Source organism: Oryza glaberrima, chromosome 6 (genome assembly GCF_000147395.1).
Source record: "Oryza glaberrima chromosome 6, OglaRS2, whole genome shotgun sequence".
NCBI lineage: Eukaryota > Viridiplantae > Streptophyta > Magnoliopsida > Poales > Poaceae > Oryza > Oryza glaberrima.
In genome coordinates, this window is record NC_068331.1 from 28558725 (window position 1) to 28580387 (window position 21663).

General features: G+C 44.2%; 5 protein-coding genes across 10 annotated transcripts; 2 read left to right on the forward strand and 3 right to left on the reverse strand.

Moving 5' to 3' along the window:
• Window positions 1-999: 999 nt before the first annotated feature.
• On the forward strand, window positions 1000-4487 carry LOC127776085 (uncharacterized). 2 transcript variants are annotated; one of them, XM_052302413.1, is made up of 6 exons: window positions 1000-1435; window positions 1524-1824; window positions 1915-2073; window positions 3414-3709; window positions 4032-4169; window positions 4277-4487. In XM_052302413.1, the coding sequence occupies exons 1-6, from the start codon at window positions 1238-1240 to the stop codon at window positions 4283-4285; spliced, it is 1101 nt and encodes a 366-aa protein (XP_052158373.1). In that variant the 5' UTR covers window positions 1000-1237; the 3' UTR covers window positions 4286-4487. The 2 variants fall into 2 exon arrangements, with proteins under 2 accessions (XP_052158373.1, XP_052158372.1); XM_052302412.1 differs by having other exon boundaries at window positions 4032-4487.
• A 95-nt stretch (window positions 4488-4582) lies between these two features.
• On the reverse strand, window positions 4583-5635 carry LOC127776090 (ras-related protein RABA3-like). The gene has a single exon (XM_052302422.1). The coding sequence runs from the start codon at window positions 5534-5536 to the stop codon at window positions 4859-4861; it is 678 nt and encodes a 225-aa protein (XP_052158382.1). The 5' UTR covers window positions 5537-5635; the 3' UTR covers window positions 4583-4858.
• Window positions 5636-7157: 1522 nt separating this feature from the next.
• LOC127776092 (uncharacterized) lies at window positions 7158-7959 on the reverse strand. Its single transcript, XM_052302424.1, has one exon. It carries the CDS (start codon window positions 7810-7812, stop codon window positions 7294-7296), a length of 519 nt encoding a protein of 172 aa, XP_052158384.1. The 5' UTR covers window positions 7813-7959; the 3' UTR covers window positions 7158-7293.
• Window positions 7960-8991: 1032 nt separating this feature from the next.
• LOC127776093 (FCS-Like Zinc finger 1-like) lies at window positions 8992-10063 on the forward strand. The gene is made up of 2 exons (XM_052302425.1): window positions 8992-9446; window positions 9555-10063. Exons 1-2 carry the CDS (start codon window positions 9250-9252, stop codon window positions 9769-9771), a joined length of 414 nt encoding a protein of 137 aa, XP_052158385.1. The 5' UTR covers window positions 8992-9249; the 3' UTR covers window positions 9772-10063.
• Window positions 10064-15675: 5612 nt separating this feature from the next.
• Window positions 15676-19375, reverse strand: LOC127776088 (probable serine/threonine-protein kinase PBL19). Of its 5 annotated transcripts, none has more exons than XM_052302420.1 (6): window positions 19087-19375; window positions 18863-18951; window positions 18051-18394; window positions 16977-17240; window positions 16352-16474; window positions 15676-16253 (listed from the first exon to the last, which is right to left on the reverse strand). In XM_052302420.1, the coding sequence occupies exons 3-6, from the start codon at window positions 18390-18392 to the stop codon at window positions 15837-15839; spliced, it is 1146 nt and encodes a 381-aa protein (XP_052158380.1). In that variant the 5' UTR covers window positions 18393-18394; window positions 18863-18951; window positions 19087-19375; the 3' UTR covers window positions 15676-15836. The 5 variants fall into 5 exon arrangements, with proteins under 5 accessions (XP_052158380.1, XP_052158378.1, XP_052158376.1 ...); XM_052302418.1 differs by having other exon boundaries at window positions 18051-18435; XM_052302416.1 differs by having other exon boundaries at window positions 18051-18416; window positions 19087-19374.
• Between the last annotated feature and the right edge of the window lie 2288 nt (window positions 19376-21663).

Below are 21663 nucleotides of genomic sequence, written 5' to 3' on the forward strand. Positions count from 1 at the left end.
ATTCGGTTGTACGGCCATATTGGGCCGACGTGGAGCACATCTGCATCTTTGTCGTCGGCCGGCCCAGTGTCATCTCTGACACTGTATTTTTTTTTCTCCCTTCAAAATCGCTCGAACTGATGTTATTCCTGTAGAAAATCTGAACTTGGGAGCATAATTTTCAAGTTTTATCCTTGCCAAATTTTTATAAGACCACAAACAAAATATACTCTGCACACCTCTATTATGTTACATGAGAGTAGTATTAGTAAGGACATAATACTCTATTCTCCTAAAATATATAGTAAATGTACATAAATACTTGAATAGACTATTATATATGCATATAATACTACGAGTCTAAACTTTTGATTGTCCTATCCATAAAATAGAAGTATAAAATAAGAGAAAGACTTCAGAACGGTTGTAACGGAATAGTTGATGTCAGCACGATATTGTAGATACCGATCTAATACATTCGATACCAAATATGATACCCTATAGATATCAGATTCAATATGATGTAAGTTGTCTCGTTGAATTGTAATACTCCTTCCATCCACAAAAGTTACACATATTACTTTTAACACCAAGACCAAGGAGAAATTAAATCACCTTGGATGTTACAAAATCAAGGAGTGAATACAAGCATGTAACCAATGAGTATTTAGATGACTCCTTGGGTTCTAATAAAACATTTAATTTATCTCTTCATTTAAGTCTTGAATGCATAAAGACTATAAATAGGAACAACTTATTTGAAAAAAAAAATCAAATGTGAAATAGGTGTAACTTTTGTAGATGGAGGGAGTACTACCATTTTGTTGTATTTCTGGTAAAAAAAAGGATACATACAATTAACTAACTATTAATCTACCACGGAATTAGAGACCAAGTGTGATCTTCTTTCGAGAAAAAAAAGGACAGGTGTAATCGTAATCCAATCCAATGGCCCAAGGCGACTCGTTTCCGTGAAGGTTGAGGGGCGGCAAACAGACGAGAGACCAGAAGCATCGGAGGAGAGGCAAAGGCAACACAAACCCCTTCCCCAAGACGCCTTCCCGATAAACCGACTAATCCCCCTTCTTCTCTTCCTCTTCCTTTTCCTCTTTTCCCATCCCATCGATTCCCCTCCTCCCGCTCCGGCTCCGGCGGCCGCAGATCCATCCGGTGTGTGGGGGGAGAACCTCTCCCTCCTCCCTCCCTCGCCGCCGGCCGCCGCCCGCAGATTGGATTGGATTGGGTTGGATTGGATTGGATGAGGTCGTCGGAGTCGTCGCGGTTCGTGCAGGAGCTGGTGCTCTACGCCGCCAGCGCCGCCCTCAGCTGCCTCGTCCTCTTCGCCGGCCTCCGCCAGCTCGACCCCAACCGCGCCGCCTCCCAGAAGGCCCTCCAGCACAAGAAGGAGATCGCCAAGCGCCTCGGCCGCCCCCTCGTCTCCACCACCCCCTACGAGGTTCGATTGTTTCCACCCCCAATCCCCAATCCATCGATTCGATTCTAGGGTTCTCCTCTCTCACCTATGCAATCTCACTCTACCCTAGGATGTGATTGCTTGCGATGTCATCAACCCCGACCACATCGACGTCGAGTTCGATTCCATCGGCGGCCTCGACCACGTCAAGCAGGCGCTCTACGAGCTCGTCATCCTCCCCCTCCGCCGCCCCGAGCTCTTCACCTTCGGCAAGCTCCTCAGCCCTCAGAAGGGCGTCCTCCTCTACGGCCCCCCCGGCACCGGCAAGACCATGCTCGCCAAGGCCATCGCCAAGGAGTCAGGCGCCGTCTTCATCAATGTCAGGATTTCCAACCTCATGAGCAAGTGGTTCGGCGACGCCCAGAAGCTCGGTCAGCTCCGCGCGCAAATCCTTCGGTTTAACTGCCGCTCCTTTTCATTTGTTTGTTGTAATCGCTGCTGATTTATGAAACATCTTGCAGTGTCTGCTGTATTTAGTCTTGCACACAAGCTGCAGCCGGCTATTATCTTTATCGACGAGGTCGATAGTTTCTTGGGCCAGCGACGGACAACGGACCACGAAGCTATGACTAATATGAAGACTGAGTTCATGTCCCTCTGGGATGGCTTCACCACTGATCGTAAGTACACACTCTGCTTCAAACTTATACATGAACATATTCCATGTCCAAATTGCTAGTAACTATGCAAATATCCTATTCTCTTTATTATGTAATGATATACCTTTGCCACTTTGAATGTTTGGGTTGGCGGCCACGAGGGTTGGTTCTAGAATTCCATGTTACTCGTTCTCTCAATATGCCCCTGATTCCCCACAACGCGGACTTATATCTACATTCGATTTTTATATTAGTAGATATAAGATATATCAAAAAGACCATGTATAGTCTGGAATACTGTTCAGTGTGCTCCATTACCTAAGAGAAAAAGTATGTTGCAACACACAAGTGCACTATGCAGCTCGCATATGATGCCGCATGACATTCCACTGTGCATTGTGACATCGATATGCTATTTAGTTCGGGTTTCTTGCATCGCATATGGATTCTTGCTAAACAGTGCTGTCCAAAGCTTTACTTCCGTGTTGTATCAAACTTGAGCCCATTTCCAACCTATATATAAATTTATCTCTCATAACCTTCAATTTTATGCTCAAGTTTTCTTATGTTAGAATATCAACATGCTTAATGCTTTGTTACATTGAAGTCTGAACAAATTCATATTTCATTGTTGGCATTCAGCACAGAATATTCTTCTTAAACCTTGCGCATTAGTTCAAACATATGTAAGTTATTTAAGTTAATTGTTAGATAGGTTATCTTACAAACATACAATGATGTATTGTGCACAATATTGTTAATTGGGATGATTTTTTATAAGAAAGTTTGAAAATCGCTGCCTGCAGGCACAGGTGGCAGTGGTTCATAAGGGGAAACAATTGTTACAATTTAGAATTTCGAACTGGAAGTTAGTACTAATAATTTATTCCAGTTACCACATATCCCTGCTATTATGGGCATTGTTGTAATCTGATCAATTGCTTGTGATAACCATGCACCCAAAGTGGCAGACCGTTAGTGTATAGAGTTACCATGCAATCTGAATATAATGTCAAATTGGTGAAATCAACACATATAAACTTCAACGAAATTAATTGAGTTGGACCTTTTTCCAATCTTTTTAGCTTTTGTTTTTTTCTTGAAATAACTAATTATGTCTAAGCTGGACATGAGAAAACGATTTTTTTTTTTTTACAATACACGGACGGTCACATGCCTTCTCTCTCAAGAAATAGAAATCGATGTATCAACTGTCGTAATTTGTTTTGATCATGTCTTATTATTTAGGGTGCCAGACATAGTCTCTTCAAACATAGGGAGCAACTTATTTTGTAACTAGCAAACAAGTTTCCTGGTTACTCCTGTGCAACATCTTATGATTTATTTATATGGCTTTGCAGAAAATGCCCGTGTTATGGTCCTTGCTGCTACTAACAGACCCTCTGAGCTAGATGAGGCTATCCTCAGGCGCTTTACTCAGATATTTGAAATTGGGATTCCTGTTCAGAGTGAAAGAAGCAAGATACTTAGGGTTGTATTGAAGGGAGAAAATGTCGAGCCTAACATTAATTACGATTACATCGCCGGTCTATGCGAGGGATTTACTGGATCAGACATTCTAGAACTGTGCAAGCAAGCAGCATTCTACCCTATCAGGGAGCTGTTGAACAATGAGAAAGATGGGCGAAAAGCAGATGTGAGTATTCATTCCTTCTTGTTGCTTACTGTGTTCACTGCTGATTTTTTTTAGTATTACTACCACCATTAATTAGTTCATTATTACTTCCTTTGGGTAATGTTTGTCTACACCAGTTGACCTTGCGAACGGCAAACCTCATGCATGAATCCACTTGTGCCAGCATAGCCGCTGATTCTGTTTAATTGGATTTCATGGTCAAATTTCATTTACAGTTTCTAGTTGGACTTTAATGATACAGTAATAACTGAAACAACATCAGATTGATTATTGCCCATTACATGTTGGTTCTGACTATCTTGCCTCCTGATTGCTGGTTCAGAAACCAAGACCCTTGAGGCAATCGGATCTGGAGAAAGCTTTATCAACGTCTAGAAAGGGGAAAAGGGCTGCGAATGGAACATCTACGGGGTTGCAGTCACCGGTGTGGATTCGGCCCTCTGATTCAGAAGACGATCAGGTACAGAGCGCAATTTTTGAGATATCTAAGCTGATGTCTCGAATAGTTCAGAACAGTCAGTCGGAACCGCAAGAGCCATCTTCACCTTAATCTAATCCTTTTGCTAGATCTCATGAAAATCCAAAGGAGTAAGCGCAGGCATTACCTCGATATCGTTAGGTTTTCTAATGCAGCTTGCAAGATTCAGGGTTTGTATGGATTCATTTAGCGTCGCGAGGCTGCGCTGGTTTTTGAAGTTAATGGCAGCTGGCAATGCTTTGCACTGATGTTATAAGTTAAATTCAGAATTATATGGCCCGAGTCAGGATTCTATGGTTCTGTGAAATTTGTTATCATCACCTTGTATTTTAATTTAATTAAACTACTTTAGGGTAGACTCTATACATAACGAAGAAAAGAAAGGCCCGCTTGCATGGTTTACAAACAATCTTCTTGTTTTTTTGTCGGAGCACTCTGCTGTGACTTGAAATAGATACACGATGAGATGAAACTAACGCTTGCTTGTCACCCAAGAGCTGAATTAATATATACTTTTCCCTTCAATTATGTGTCTTGGAAACCAAGATGTCTCAGCTTCTGCAGTAATATCTGTCATCCATGTATATTATGAACTTGCGATGATGATGATGATGTCAAGAGCATGAGTACTCTCTCGATGGCGATGAGCCGATGACGTCTAAAGTAAGTAATTAAGAGCATGAGCACCTGCTCACTCTCTTGATGGCGCTGGTCTCCATGATGGAGAGCTCGTCGGAGAGCGAGAGCTTGGTGCCCCTGAGCATGAGCGCGGCGTTGGCGTTGGCGGCGGCGTCGCCGTTGATGCCGTCCATCTCCAGCAGCGACCTCCGCGAGACGATGGCATGGATCTCCCGGAGGAGGCCGAGGAAGGCCTCCTCGACGTTGTCCCCGCTGAGCGCCGACGCCTCGGAGAAGAAGAGGCCCTGGTCCTCGGCGAAGGCGGCGGCCTCGTCGGCGGCGACGGCGCGGGCGTGGGAGAGGTCGGCCTTGTTGCCGATGAGCATGACGACGATGGAGTTGTCGGCGTGGGCGCGGAGGTCGTGGAGCCAGCGGGCGGCGTGGTGGAAGCTCCGGCGGCTGGTGACGTCGTAGACGAGCATGGCGCCGAGGGCGCCGCGGTAGTAGGCGCTGGTGACGGCGCGGTACCTCTCCTGCCCCGCGGTGTCCCAGATCTGGGCCTTCACCCGCTTCCCGCCGATCTCCACCGTCCGCGTCTGGAACTCGATGCCGATGGTCGACTTGGAGTCGATGAAGAACTCGTCCTTTGTGAACCGCCCCAGCAGCTGCGTCTTCCCCACCGCCGAGTCTCCGATCACCACCACCTTGAACACATAATCCTCCTCCTCCATCGATATCTATCAATGGACTAATCACTAGCTTGCTTAGCTTGATTGATTGATCAAAGTATGCAAACTATGCACAGCTGAGCGAGGTATTGTGTGCTTATATGGAGCTGTACCTTTCTTCTGAGATCACGTATGCGGTATGCATGCGTTGATATTGATTGATTATTGTAGAGTAATTAAGATGCTGGCGTATGGAGATTGGAGATGTAGAGGAGAGTGGTTGAGAGGAGGGGTTGATCTTGCTCCTGTGGATGTATATTGTCTTTCCATTAATTTCTTAATGGATTCGATCGGAGGCGGCAAATCAATTAACTTAACAAGATTGAAAAGATCAGTTCCTGTTGGCTGTCAGTCATGGGGGTTAATTACTAATTACTAATGGTAGACAGGTTGTGGCTCTCTTGCTCCTGTATATATGTACTCTCCCTTTCATCATTCATTTGTAGAGTACCTGAGTACGTGCTAATAGCTAAGCTAGTAGTGTGTCACAAGCAAAGGGAGCACTGCTGTTACTCTTTCAAGATTGATTGTTCCTTTCATGAACTTGCACTCGCGTACATACATATATCCATCAATTAGTGCTTGTTATGTGCTTCATGAATCATGCCTTATGTCAGTTTTCATAGGATCAATAGTGTATGAGCAGCGTATGTATACAACTAAAAGATACTCCATTTGTCAAGTCTTACAGAAGCACAACAGTTAATCCAATGAAATCAGGGATATGCAGCTCATGCTACGCTACTGTATATATATATTCTTATAGCTCAACTGCTCAATCAATATGTAGTACATTGCAGAGATGGATTACGTGTGCGTTAACATCATTCAACTGCTCAATTAATATATAGTACAGGTTCTCAACTGCTACTACGTACTTTCCATCACGCTGCGGCAGTGTCAATCTCCCATGGCGTCTCACGTTCCTCTGCTTTCCTGTTTCAGTTGGTTGCACAACCACAACTTTATGACTCAATTATTCTATTGAGAATTATGAGTTTGGCATTATGCATAATGTGGCTAGTGCATCATCCAAACCAATATATGATTGTCCTTTTTATTATGTGAACTCATTTATAAACCCCAAGGCTGTGACAGATGAAACAGCTTGCTAGCTTCAAATTTTTTCTGTGCAATAAAGATCAAGGTCCCTGAATTATTTAGAGGTTGGCAGCGGTTTTGCAGCAGAAGAACTGCAGAACCACAGTACAACATACTCCCTCCGTCCCAAAATAAGTGCAGTTATGCATTATTCACGTTCAACGTTTGACCGTTCGTCTTATTTTTTATGATTAGTATTTTTATTGCTATTAGATGATAAAACGTGAATAGTATTTTACGTGTGACTAAATATTTTCAATTTTTTCACAAATTTTTCAAATAAGACGGACGGTCAAACGTTAGGCACAAATATCCACGGCTGCACTTATTTTGGAACGGAGGTAGTATTTAGAATTGAAGGTCATGGTACATGATGTATGATGATTCAGGAATAACATTATGTAAATTACTCCATTCGTTCTAAAATACATCAATCTAGAATTCGTAGCATTGAGATATATCCAATCCGATCCTAGATTACTATATATTGGGACGTAGCATGTATGGCCCGACAAAAAAAAAAGAGAGTAGAGATTTAAGCTGATATTTTACTGAGAAATGAATTGGCAATATGCAAGTGTTGCAATGAACAAGCAGCAATTCTGAACATGCGAGGTTTAATTGCAGCGTAGCAGAGTCTGACAGAGTAATGTAATTCTTTAGTAAGAGGTGGCGGCGTGGGGGCGCGCGGGGAGGAGGAGGAGGCGGTCGCAGATGGCGACGAACTCGGCCATGACGTCGGCGACCAAGGCGGCCTTGCCCTTGCCGACGAGCATCCTCACCAGCGCGACCACCCGCGAATCCTCAGCAACGTCGACGGCGGCGGCGGCGTCCGAGACGAGCAGCGCGCGCGCGTGGCGGGCGGCACTGGCCAGCGTCCCGGCTCGGAGCGACGCGTCGGCCAGCGCCGCCGCGTACCCCGTCGCCGCGCGGCTGGACGACAGGCGGTGCTGCTGATGAACGACAGGGGGAACTGGCGGCGCCGACGCCGCCGCGGCGCGCGCGCGTGTCCTGCTGCTGGGCCGCGCGGTCGTGACAGCTAGGCGCGCGCGCGGCTGCTGATGCTGCTTGGCCGAGGCGGCGGCGGCGGCGGAGGAGGCCGGGTTGAGATGGTGGAGCGCGCGCGAGGCGGGGAGCGGGAGCGCCCCGTGGAGGTGGAGGGAGACGGCGGCGTCCATGGCGGCGAGCCACGCGGGACACGGCGACGAAACGAGTGGCTTATCGCTTGGCTTGGCTAATCCTACTACGGCGTGATGTGTGGCTGTGATGCGATGGACCGGCCGGAGGAGTCGGAGACGCACACGTCACACGCTACCTGTATATGTGTGGACAAAATTTTCTTTAAAAATTTTATAGATGTAAAATATAGTCTATAATTATAATGTAATTGTATTATAAATTGCATATAACGTACTTATATGTAGCTTTTAAAAATTGTACGGCAAACCCACTATTTTCATGAAGCGAGCAGCCCTCACCCGTACGTACGGACACTATGATTTTTTTTTCCTTTCTCGCTTGCACGAATCTTAAAATGAATCTAACGATTTAACGGATTAAATTATATGAAAGTTACCGTATAATTACAATGATGCTATATATATTTACATATGACGAAGTTTTAACTATAGTAAAATCGAAATTGCAATTCAAATCGAAATTGAAATTGGAGCCCAAAACTAAACCCAAATCTGGCCCAAAATGCGATCGCTACCAATGGTCTGGTCTGCAATCCAAATTTGGCCCAAAATGATAGCCGTGGCCCAACTTACGGCCCAAATCTGCGAATGCATCGCGCAGCGCTTCTCATGGGGCAGTGGAATCACATGGGCCTCTCTTTGTTGAATTATATGGGCCAAAAGATGGATCACTACATTTGGCCCAAAAAAACTGTAAATGCAGCGAGAGATGGTGATGGGCCCTGGTCGTACAAACGGATGCCGCATGAGAACGGCTATATGCCGTGCCCATGCCGCCTCGCTGGCCGATGTGGTACAAAACATTTTTCTATCGCAAGGATCAAAGGCAGAGTTTATAAAAGCTTAATTTGTCGTTAAGCACCTGCAGAGCTCGCATGACCGACCCAGAAAATACTTTAATAACACTGCTAATCAGTAATCTGGTTCCATTTTCCACGCACAGGAGAGTGATTACTTTTGCATTATTAATTGATGTTGTGATATTTATATGAATACATATATAAATGATATTTCTGCAAGTTGGGTGCAGTTGCAGAGTAGGTTAGTCCCCCCTAGGCCAAGGTCACTCGCACACATCCAGCCCCAGCCAACAGGTTCCAAGGGCCCATTTGCTACTCCACCCACGGTTTTCTCTCAAACCTTCGGCCCTCGAATCAGCTATGTGCCAAACAAAATGCTCATATATACCCATATATATGCACACATCTTTCATTGCATTTGGCCTCCATCTGCCAACAAACTCGCTAGCTACCAGGAGAGGACCATTAACGATTTAATACACTGACACACACACACATATGTGCAAGTTCGATCGATACAAGACAGGAAGAGATCACCATGTCTAGCTAGCTAAATTAATAAGCTAGCTAGAGCTGGTTGCATGGTTGATTAGCTACGACGTGCAGTTGATTAGAGATGGAAGAGATCGCCGGTGGTGGCTCGCCGCCGGCGATGGAGGAGGAGGAGAGTTATGTGGAGGTGGCGTCGAGGTTCTACCGCGTGAAGCCCGGTGCCGGCGGCGGCGGCGGCGGCGGCCGCCGTCTCCACTTCCTCGAGTCGTGCTTCCTCTGCAAGAGCAGCATCGCCGGCGACCGCGACATCTTCATGTACAGGTAATTCAGTTCGCAACTCAATTGATATATATCCTTAATAAATTTCACAGAAATTTTGTGTGTTCAAAGTTCAACAAGGAATTGATCTTGATTAATTTGCATGTGTAGAGGGGATGCAGCGTTCTGCAGCGACGACTGCAGGCAGGAGCAGATGGACATGGACGAGGCGCTGCAGGCGGTGGCGCGCCGCCATCGCCTCCGTTCGTCGGCGGCGCCGGCTTCCGCCGAGGCAGCGGCGGCGGCGCCGGCGAGGTCTCCGATGATGCACCGCCGGCCGACCATCGCCAACTTCGCGGCACGCACTCCAGTGGCCGCCACCAGCTAGTGTTGTGTACTCCTATACTAACATGGTCGAGAGATGAATCTGCCGCTGCGTTCATGATCAACTGCATGCATGCACGCATCGCTCATCATCATCAAACGCCAAAGTTAAATTAAACAGTGTGGATTGGCATATATATATGTATGTAGCCTAGGTAGTTGTAGATCCATGGAATATTACATAGGTCCGTGTTTTTTTGCCATCTTCATTTTGTTTGTTTTGTGGTTTTCACACGGTTCCATGTGTGATCAGTTGAGGCTAGCTACGGCCATGGATTGGTAAATTGTTAATTAGATTTTGGGATCAGATCTTGCATAGTTGCATATACATATGCAGGGTTTGTTAATTTCTCTTCTACACGAGATATTCAGATAGATGGAAGAGAGATCTGCAGGGATATGAAATTACCACTTAATTGCAGCAACAGCTACGGTGAGAGATTATCAGATGAATAACTGGACATGTTGTATGAACAACTTGTAATCTTGGACGTGGTCTGATCGATATGTGTGCAGATCATAGAGACTGTTTCATCCATGCATGTTACCAGGAGCAACTCCTAACTTGCATGTACTATTCGTTTTGTACATACTACTACAAATCATCAACTTAAATTTTGTACGCTATGAGAGATTATGAGATCAAGATTGCTCTTGTTTTCCTCAAGTTCTTGCTCTTCTCACTTTTCATTTCTTGATCAACTTAAGTACGATTATTATGCAACAAACTAAGGATGGAGATGGCACAGTACACTTGGCCTTCAAGTCCGGGCGATGCCAACTAACTTTATCATAGAACTATCGTACAACTTGGTCACTTTTTCTAAGGCTTATGTTGGAAGACTAGTCTCCACTCTACAGTCATGTTCTCTCCCGGACTTCACATCCAATTTGCCAGTGTTTTATGTCCTTACTTTCCCATGACTCATCATCTTTGAGGGCACCAAGATATTTCTGCAATCAAGGTACTATTGGTACGAGATACCAAAGTTGCGTATATACGCATCATGTTGCCTTCATTTTGCAGCAAACTGATTAAGCAGAGAGCAATCTTGCATGTTCCAACCAGCCATTTCATGATCACGACTTGCATGTTCCAAAAAAAACTAAAACAGAGAGGACACTTTACGTCCCATCGCCTAGAGCAATCAATAACATGGGCAGAGGTAGAGTTGATGTCTTATCTAGCTAATTGCACTTTTTTTCTTCCTTTTGACATCATGTTTTATCCATCAGTTAGACTATTTAGCACGTCATTTTGGTTTTTCCAAAGAAATCCTAGGAGAGTAATTTTTTCCAGTGTTTTGGCAGTCAACACAATAAATCATTGTGCCGGAAGAGATAATGGAACAAAACTAACACACGTTCATGATCCTATTACTTGCCCAGTTGCACTTTTGGGTTTTGACTAGAGAATTCCATGCACAAATTAGCAGCAAAATAATAGGTAAGTGGCACACCCATTTTGTACTCTTTTTTTTCTGGGGGCAACTGATTAATCTTATGCATAATCCAAAATAGTCTAATTCAAGACATCCTAGTAGCCAATGAGTGAAGACAATGAACTCTCAACAAACACACACAAAAGAAAGGAGAAGAAACCATATATTTACTGGAAGTCCCAGAAGCAGATACAACTAAACAAGGTTACGGAATGCGTCATGGTCTCATGGATGCTTCAGAGTTAGATCACAAATTGATGGGCCATTGACAATTTATATTTAGTGACATATGCGAATTCTGCATAGTGCCACGGCACTGGAGATTATTCCAAAAGATGGAGTGTGACTGCAAGAAAAGAGCAAAGTCAAGGGCCCATCCTGACATGAGCTCACCACCATGAGAAGGACAAGAGAGCCTATCAAGGTTGTATCAAGTGCTTGAAAAGGAGAGGACTGAAAGTGCACATCAATAGGGAGAGAGAGAGAGAGAGAGAGAGAGAGAGAGAGATTAAAGAGCAAGAGATTCCTCTACTGATAGCTATGTCCTCTTTATTCAAACCTTTTCTTATGAAGTGGTTATCTCTGGTTGGCCTTGTTATCACCTCAAGAGAGGGACATTTGAGGGTTCTTCATTGGTGGTAGTCCCATTCTAGGATTCTGTAGCACTGTGCAGAAGAACTAGAAGTTTCAGAAAGTATCACGCGTTCTCTGTAATCAGATTTAACTAGGTTACTTACTGCCTGTAGTTTCTCTAACTTACATATATCTCTCATAGTCTTTAATCATGTGTGTGTTGACAACAGAACTCCAGTTCTTAATGTATGCTAAAAGAGAGGTATGAAGAAAGCATGAGAGAATCGTGTTAGCTAGAAGATTTTTCAAACTATATGGTAATGTGGTAGTGGTACACATGTTGATATATAACAGATGAACAATGAAACAATAACAGCAGAGCAGGACACAATCATGCGCTTTTAGGATTATGAGGCCAAAACCAAAAGGGAAAAGATAAAAAGGTAACACAAGATTGCTCTATTCAGTACCAACCCATCCAATTCTGGCCCAGTCAAGCTCCTTTCTAATCCAAGAGAAAACGATGTAGATAAGAACTGATATGTTTATCCAGAGCAGAAAATTTCAGCACTGTTCAGCTGTTTTAATTTGTTCAAAATGGTGTATAATCATGAAATTATCCAAGGAACATAAGGCAAATTGGATTTCTGTGGCTAGGATTGCCACAACATGGTCAATTTTTCTAGAATTTTCAAATAAGTTCAGAGATCTAAATGAACAAGCAACTAGATGCTTCGGTCCCTGATTCTAGTCCATTTCCTAACCAAAGGCCAAGTTCCAAAGACTAAAAGGTCCTTTTAACATGGGCCATGGGAATATAGTATATATTCCTGTAAGGCTGTAACCTACTAGTTGATAAGCCGCTAACCATGCCGGTTTGATCTGCACTCAATGGTCCAAATCATAACAGTGGCAACTTATATCTCTAAAGGCTTTAGCATGTGGGCTGTGGCAATTACAACATACAAGTCCAACTGGCAAGCTCAAGCAAGCACATAGGAAAACACTTCAGCAAGAAAGATGCCAAAAGGTACACAGAGCATGAATCAGAACAAAATTCCCAAGCTCCACTAGCTACACAAGAAACTGAGTAAGAAGATCAAATTATTGTCATGAAGACAAGATCTGTATTTGAAAGGGTACAGCCCATAGAACAGAAAAAAGATTGCGGGTACTTACAAGATATCTCTCGACCTATGGATGGCTTGTTCATACTAAAATTATTCTTGCTTGTGTAGGCAGCCATGGACAGATGGGACTTCAATAAACAGAAAAAATGCACCATCAAAGTCAAGTTCTTAGCAGAAGAGATAGCCCTCATGATCAGAGTGAGGAGTTCAACAAACTTATAGGCATAAAAATCTTGTCACAGTTAGCAGTACAACTCATCAGTACTTCTGGTATACCTGAAGAGAGAATGTACATCATTATTACACAGGGAAGGAAAGGGTTGAACCTCATATTTAATTACTTACCCCCCCCCCCCCCCTCTTCCCACAAATATAATGGATTCTAGGTTGTTTAGCAGAGTTTAAGGTTGAGGTGGAATTACTTCGATGCCTCTAGGAGTTTACTTGATTGGGAAAGATCACGCCTAAGGATGAAACTACTGGTGAGCAATAAATGCAGTGGTTGGATGGATTGAGAAAGTAGTACTCTAAAATCCCTTAGATTTGTGGACAAAATAGAGAAGCCTAAAATCCCTTAAATCATAACTTGTTTTCAGGCATTTGAAGAACAGCCATGGTAAAACAGAAACCTACTAAACAGGATAACAGAAGTTCACTTGATTAAATCTTTAACAGAGTTCCTCCCTAAAAATCTCCTCTGATATCTCACCTAGTCATTTATGATGAACATACATTCTTGTTCTGGATATTGTGAAACAGGATTCGTAAACATAAAAAAGTGACCAAATTAGTCTTTCTGTAAACTCTAGCAGTCTTTACTCTTTATTAATCTGCATCACTTATGGAAGCAAAATATTATGTTGAATAAGCTGGAGTAACCCTAACCTAACATGTTGAACATCAAATATCCTTAGTGATTTTTAGAAGTCATACAAATTACCACCCTAATAATCATAACCACAAGCAAACCTTAGATCTAATTACCAAGCAATTGTTCTTACAAGTCTGAGTTTTTTCAGTTTTTGAGGTCCTATTGGCCACAAGAACACACATATCAAAACCCAACTTGATTGAACTTCTTCTCCTAGATCCTAATTTGTATGTAGTTATATTCCCATGCTTGTCCATCACAATGCCATTATCCCAAACTTAATTTTCAAGCCCTTAGGTCCCAGTTCAAAATGTTACCATGTAAAGTTGTAGTTTCATCCTAAACATATCGCTAAATTAAGAGCAAAAAATTGGTTAGGCTCACTACTCAGTACGCACCCACAAAAGGCAGCAAGCATGAATGAACCAAAACCTAGATCCTACTGCATCTACACCTTGTTATTGCAGTCCATATATGTGTCTTAGTAGAGCTATGTAGGCATTATACAAAAAAACTAAAACTCAAATACCCTATCCCAAAGAGTGATGCACAGATCACCCCTGACATTACTAGCAGATCACTCCGAAAAATCTGAGCACATTTAGGCATATCCATACTCTTGAATCTCGAGGAAAAGAAAAGAAAAGAGTAAATTTCGTAAAACTACACGTTTTGTGGTTCAAGTTACAAAAAAACCACACATATTTTAAAACTTGGCACTTGAGTACATATATTTTGGTTGTGTAGTTTCACAAAACTACACTATCGATAAATGGATTCACATGCGAGATGATGTGGCTGTTTCACTTAGGACGAGGACATGGCATTCTATTACCAGCCATCGCACAAAATTAATGGGATGCCACGTCCTCATTCTAGATGGAACAACCACGTCATCTCACGGATGAATCTATTCATCGATAATGTGGTTTTGTGAAACTAAACTACCAAAATATATGTACTTAAGTGCCAAGTGTCAAAATATGTGTGGTTTTATGCAACTTGAATCATAAAACATGTAGTTTTATGAAATTTACTCGAAAGAAAAAAAGCAGCATACCGAGCTAGGGTTTGGAATGAGCGTCAGAATCGGGGGAAGCCGCGGAGTTGGTGGAGCAGCCACTGCCGCCGCCGCTGCGGAGGTCTTCAATGATTCCACCAAGCTCACGCCGCGCAGACTCCCTCCCAAACATGAATCCATACCTGCAGCGGTGAAAGAGGGGTGGAATGAAATCTAAGACGCTGCTAACCTACGGGACGCAGATTTTGGCGACGACGGGATAGTATACAGATCAATCACGGTACCAGCAGGAGACGGCGGAGAAGACTCCGGCGAACGCCACCGTCTGCAGGAGCGTGATCTTCTTCGCCGCCGGCATCGCTGGCACGAGAGGAGCTGAAGCGGCGAAGCGCGGGAGGGAGCCGGGCGGCGGCGGCGGCGGCGGATGCGTCGGTTTCCCAGGGAGGCGGTCGCCGGCGAGGGGGGTTTGCTTGCTTTTGGGGTTAAGGCCCACGGGGAGACCATGTGTTGGGCCGATCGGTTTGCCATTGCGATTTGGGCCGTCGGCCGGCCCAACCTCTCCACAGGATTGGGATTACCTTTTTTTTCTTTTTTTTTCGGGGAAATTTTTTTTATTCAAGTTTTTGAGAAAAGCTTTCTAAAAAACACCCTGAAGTTCAAAAGTGTCCTAGAAACGAATTACTATGCATTATATGTTCCTACTTTCCCTAAAGTTCAAAAGTGTGCGTAGAAACGAATGTTCCCACTTCCCCTCAAGTTCGCATGAATTTCACATGGTTTGCACGAATTTCACACGGTTTACGTAGATTTATAGGTTTTTCATAAGAACTCTACAGAACTGTAAGATTATATCTTGCAGCAAACTGGGAAATCTTGTGCAATCGAAACACTTTGCATGCTCCAAATTATTCGCATTGATCATCATCTCTCTCTACAATACAAATGAATCAATGATCGATCTCTCCACAATTTGTTCCTCACGCACTGGTTGACCGTCGTTGACCGCAGCCTCCTCCGGTGACTGATCTGACGTCACCTCTTCGCCGGCGGCAGGCGGCGGTCGCCGTCCTTGTCGGCCGCCGTCGTCGTCGGTGGCTCCATCTGGAGCACCCTCTCGAGCTCCTCGACGACCTCCCTCATCGCCGGCCGCTCCTTGGGGTTCTTGACGAGGCAGCGGTCGGCCAGCCGCGCCACCTGCCGCGCCGCCGCCGCCGGGTACCGGCCGCCCAGCCGCGGGTCCATGATCGACCGGAAGCTCTGGCTCTCCGGCGGGTGGCGGCGCACCCACCCCAGCAGCTTCTGCTCCTCCGCCGGCCGGCTCCGCTCCAGCGACCGCCGCCCCGTCAGGATCTCGTACAGCACCACGCCGAAGCTCCACACGTCGCTCTTGGTCGTCAGGTGCCCCGTCTCGATGTAGTCCGGCGCCGCGTACCCGTGCGTCCCCACCACCTGATCGCCGCCGGCGAGATCGCCATCATCATCATCATCACTCGGGCTCATGGATCGGATGGGATGAATTGATTGTTCGCAATGGATTTTGCACTTACCGCGGTGGAGACGTGTGTCTTTCCTTCAGTTGGCCCCTCTCTTGCTAGCCCAAAGTCTGAAAGTTTTGGCTTGAAATCGGCATCAAGAAGAACATTGGCTGCCTTGAAATCCCTGTATATCACCTGCCAGACTAAGAAACTACGGATCAGAATTCAGATATTTGGCACAGATTTCAGATTGATCATATCGTTCTTGAACCTAACAGAATTCAGATAGGACAATGCTTACTAGTAGCAATACTACAGATGCTAAACTAATGGTTCAGTTAAGAGTTTCAGAGTTCAGAATTCAGATATTGGGACAGATACCAGATTGATCATATCATTCTTGAACAATAAAGAATTCAGATAGGACAATGCTTACTACTAGCTGCTACAGGTGCTAAACTAATGGTCCAGCTCACAGTTTCAGAGTTCAAAATTCAGATATTGGGAAGATGCCAGATTGATCATATCATACTTGAACATTAAAGAATTCAGATAGGACAAGGCTTACTACTAGCTACCGCAGGTGCTAAACTAATGGTTCAGTTCAGAGTTTCAGAATTCAGACAATGTATCCTGTGAGGCATCTATATTTTGAGTTTTATGGATTCAGAGAGGAGGACAATGCTTTGGAGGGCACCTGAACTTCTTGCAGGCCTTCATGGAGGTAGTCTAGGCCCCGCGCGGCGCCGATCATGATCTGCAGCCTCAATCTCCACGAGAGGGGAGGATGAGCTCGGTTGAACAGATGATCATCTAGGCTCTTGTTGGGCATGAACTCGTAGACCAGCAGCCTGTGCTTGCTTGTTTCTGAATCCACTGCACAATAGCCAACAAGCCTCACTAGATTCGGGTGCTCAAGAACACCTAGGAATTGGACCTCAGCCAGCCATTGCTTGTGCCCCTGAAATCAGAAAAAAAAAGAAAAACATAACTTTCAATCTGTTGATATTTAAAAAAAATGCAATCTTTGATTTAACAATTGAAAGTTGCATGGATTTTGTCCTATGCACTGGCAATCTGGCATCAAGTTTTGGCGTGATTAAGCTTGGTACGTTGTTTATAACGTGATTCTGAATTCTGGAATTTAGTAGGTTGACTTGGGATGCTGTCCGGACCATTGTTCACGTGGTTTGGTGTGTGATCTGTGGTTGAAGTTGACATGTGTGGGTGTCCTTGTCCTACGGGATGTGTTTATCTATTTGTTGGAATTGTCACGAGGCTAAGAATTTCATATGATTTCGGTGCAAAAGAACAATATCCTGAGTTTGATTTTAGGTCTCGATCCAAATCCAAATCAGGATCGCTTGTTGGTAACTATTGCTGGTTGAAGAACATTTTCAGCAGTAGTAAATCTGTAGTGTTAGCATACCAAAATGTGTGAATCCGAAAAATATATATTTAAGTGCATGCCGTCTTTCTGAATCTTCTGTGAAGATTGTACGCTACGAGTCTTGAATGTAGTCTAGAGAAAGTAAAAGCGAAGTTCTTTTTTGAAACTCTGAAAAAACATGCAGCCATGTGGTCAGTGCCCAAGCTGAAAAGACAAAATCTTCAAGTTCTTCTTTTGCCATTCAATCGTCCTGATGAACAAATTCGGTACGTTTTGACAAATCTAGCCAAAATCAAATGCACCATGGCGAATTTTCGAGAGGAGCAAATGCAAATCAGAGGGAGGAGAGATGGGAGTACAGCTAACTGATACTGTACTGACCTGCAGGCTGCGCTGGTTGAGGCGCTTGACGGCGAGGACGACCCGGCCGCCGCCGCCGCCGCCGGCGGAGCGGAAGAAGGCGCGGTAGACGGAGCCGAAGCCGCCCTCGCCGATCTTGAGCGCGCGGCTGAAGCCGTTGGTGGCGCTGCTGAGCTCGTCGAGGTCGAACACCCGCAGCCGCTGCGCGCCCCTCTCGTCCGACAGCTCCTGGATGCTCCTCGTCGGCGTCGACGCCGATGATGCCTTGCTCTTCTGCCCGTCCGACGTCGGCGCCGGCGACCTGGCCCCCGACGCCGCCGCCCGCTGGTTCTTGGCCTTGCTCTTGAACGCGAAGCACCCCATATCTGATGGGCTAGCAAATTAAACCTGAGAGGAGGCCTCCTTGCTGATTAAAAACACCAAGAACCAAATCTTTGGAGAGTAGCATCCCAAAAAAAAGACCAAGAACTCTACTAATTGGAGACACTTTTAATCCCAGTGAGCAGTGACAAGATGCTAAAGCTGTTCATGGAGTAGAAACGAGATGGTATGATTCAGAGAGGCAAATTAAGAAGGTAGAAGGAAGTAGAGAAGAAATTCAGAGAGCAGAGCAAGGAAACAAATAGAATAGAGAGAGAGAGAGAGCTCAAATTAGCTTTGATAAAGACAGCTAAAATTGCATGGAAAAATTAACACGAGGAGGAACTAGGAAGACGACGACGTCATATGGATCATGTGGTTGGAATCCATGAACAAGTGGGGGGCGAGAAGAAGAAGAAGAAGAAGCAGACGACTCGCGTGGAATCAATCGAGAGAGAAAAGAGGACACGTACCGTCGCCTCGCCTCGCCTCGCTTCCGCGTCGTTCGTTCGCGGCGATCCCAACGCACACGCCGCGTCTCCTACTTGTACCATCACACTAACTGTACACCAGTCAACAAGATCAATGAAGAGAGAGTGTACTGTTCTTAATTGTTTTTTTCTTAGGATAAAATCATAAAATAATAAGGAGATTTATTGTTACAATCAACATAGCATGGAGGAATGAATATACTTACCTCACCTGATTCATTGCTCCATATCTGCATATCAGCATCTTTCTTTCTTCAACGTGTTCACATCAAAATTGAAAGTTTGGTTGAAATTGAAACGATGTGACGGAAAAGTTGTAAGTTTGTGTGTAGAAAAGTTTTGATGTGATAAAAAAATTGGAAGTTTGAAGAAAAATTTTGGAACTAAACTCGGCAGTAGTAGTAATAACTGTTTGGGTCAAAATTCAAAGTGTTTGTTGGTGGTTGAAATGGTCAAACCAAAAGCTTTTTCTTCTACCTGAGAAACAAAGGGGCCATCAATCTAAATGCTGAGTGTGCAAAATATGCTCATGCCTCTTTACAGGAAAGGGAAGGTGCATGTTGATCTTTTACCTGCAAAACTGATTTTTGACCAGGCTTGGGACAAAATGGAAAATTGGATTTGATTCAACAAGCGGCAACCAAGGACGCGAGGTGTGAAACGGTAGGAGATGTAGCTGATGATCCTTCCAGCAGAATTGAATTTTTTTTGTCGCCACTCTCGCCATCGTCGTCATCTTCTCCTGTCGATCGGGGACGAAAACAACTTGGCAGCTTGACTTGTTTATGTGGACAGTCTTGTGCTCGTTTCGTTCATTCACATCATCACCGTCCTTGGCGCGCTCAAGAATTCGAGGCCACACGTCGCACTAATTCTGCACCTTCTTTTTCATTTTTTTTCTGAAATCAATTATGCAATTCGATTTGGCTAACAATAGGTAAAGGAAGCTCAAAACAAAACCCTTATAGCTGAAGCTGAAGGATAACAAATGAAACATGGTATTTGTATCTGACCAAGTAAATTGTGACCATTTTGGGGCCTAATATTGTTCAAAAGATGTCTGAATCATAGTTGTACTACCTTAGGGGTCCTTTGGAACACTGGAAAGTAGAATGATTTCACGTGAAAAATCCTATAAAACTCCTGTGTAATCGCAGGGCACATCTTCATCTTTCAGTGTTCAGAGTTCAGTTGCAGTAGCCGGCACTTGCCGCATCATCATCATCTTAATATCATCGAAAGTAATAGCATTCACTAGTCTACCTTGTAGTATGGTCATGGTGCAACCAAAAGTCCCACATGATCTGAAAATCAGTTGGAACCTCAACCTGATCCAATCGTCTGAACCTCAAGTGCTTGCAGTTACAGAAGCAGACAAGTAAACCCTCCTGAAAAACAGATTTTTTTCAGACAAGTCACCATCAAGCCATGACCTGCTGAACTTACTTTACAGCCACATCTCCACCGAACCAGATTAAAAATCAGTGCTCTAGATTTCCTCCCCTACAACAACTTGGTGATCCAATAATTTTTTTTCCTTAATGTGCATTAGAACCTTCTTCTGATGGGATTAGTGTAGTGAGTAAGATGCTAATTGAAGCTGAAGAAAGTAGTCATAGGAGAAGATGGCATATGGTCTTCGTTCCAGACGACGGTGGAGTGGACGATGCAAACAAGATTTGCCGACTTGTTGAGACTTGTGTCATGAGCAGTAGTACTAGTGTACTGTACTGTCTTTGGCCATTTAATTACAGGATGTGATTATTAATTCTAAGACGGCGAATAATAAGCCACTAATTAACCAAAGAAGAATATTCGCCGTGGAGATTGCAACGAGGACCATCCCCCTGAGCTGTCGTCGGTCGCCATTTGTGCTACTCATTTCATGTAGAACCCGGCGGCAAAGCGTGGTACGGTGAGTTTGGTGACAACTCTGACAATTCTCTCGTCGTCTTCAGAGCTCGATCCATCGCCAATTTCTTCTTGTATTATCCTTTCTTAATTCTCTCTTCAGATACAATGATTCAACGATAGAACCTTGAAACTCAACTGTCACCGATGGATACGCTTGCCGGAGAAGACGTTGCAGCGATGTTGACACGCCATTTCCGGCCGCCGCCTTGGTCGTCCCCCCGGACTCTGGCAGCTTCCGCGATGGCTCTGCCGGCCACCACCACGCCTGCGGTTTGAGCTGGGATGCATGGGAACTAACCCGCCAATCTACTTATAGACATATTTAGTGGGTAACCCGGGGTTTAAAAAAAAATAATGGGTAACCCACGAATTGACGGGTGAGTTAACTACTAACTAGTAATATGCCCATGTTGAACATTACGTGCAATTTCATTATCTTTAATAACTTTTTAAATTTAATGTTAGAAAAAAAATATTTTTATATGATATGTGCATCGAATCCTTTCACCTTTCCTTTTTTCCCTCCCTATCGGCTCACCTTTCAATTTTTTTCTTCATAATATTTTCCTCCTATCTGTTCAGCTTCTATTTTTCCCTAATATATTTAGGTTATGTTCTCCAAAAGAAACCCGTCCCCTCCACACGAAGAACAAAACTATGAATTAATACATGATTAATTAATTATTAGCTAATTTTTTTTAAAAAAATATATTGATATAAGTGAGTTCAGGTCAACTCGGTACGGCAAACCAGACTTTGAAACGAAAGTCCACCAGTTACTATTTATTTGACCTATAAATAGGTTTGTGGGTTGACCCACTTTCGTCTCTACCCCTGAGGCGCTTGCCGGGGAAGGACAAGTCTACATC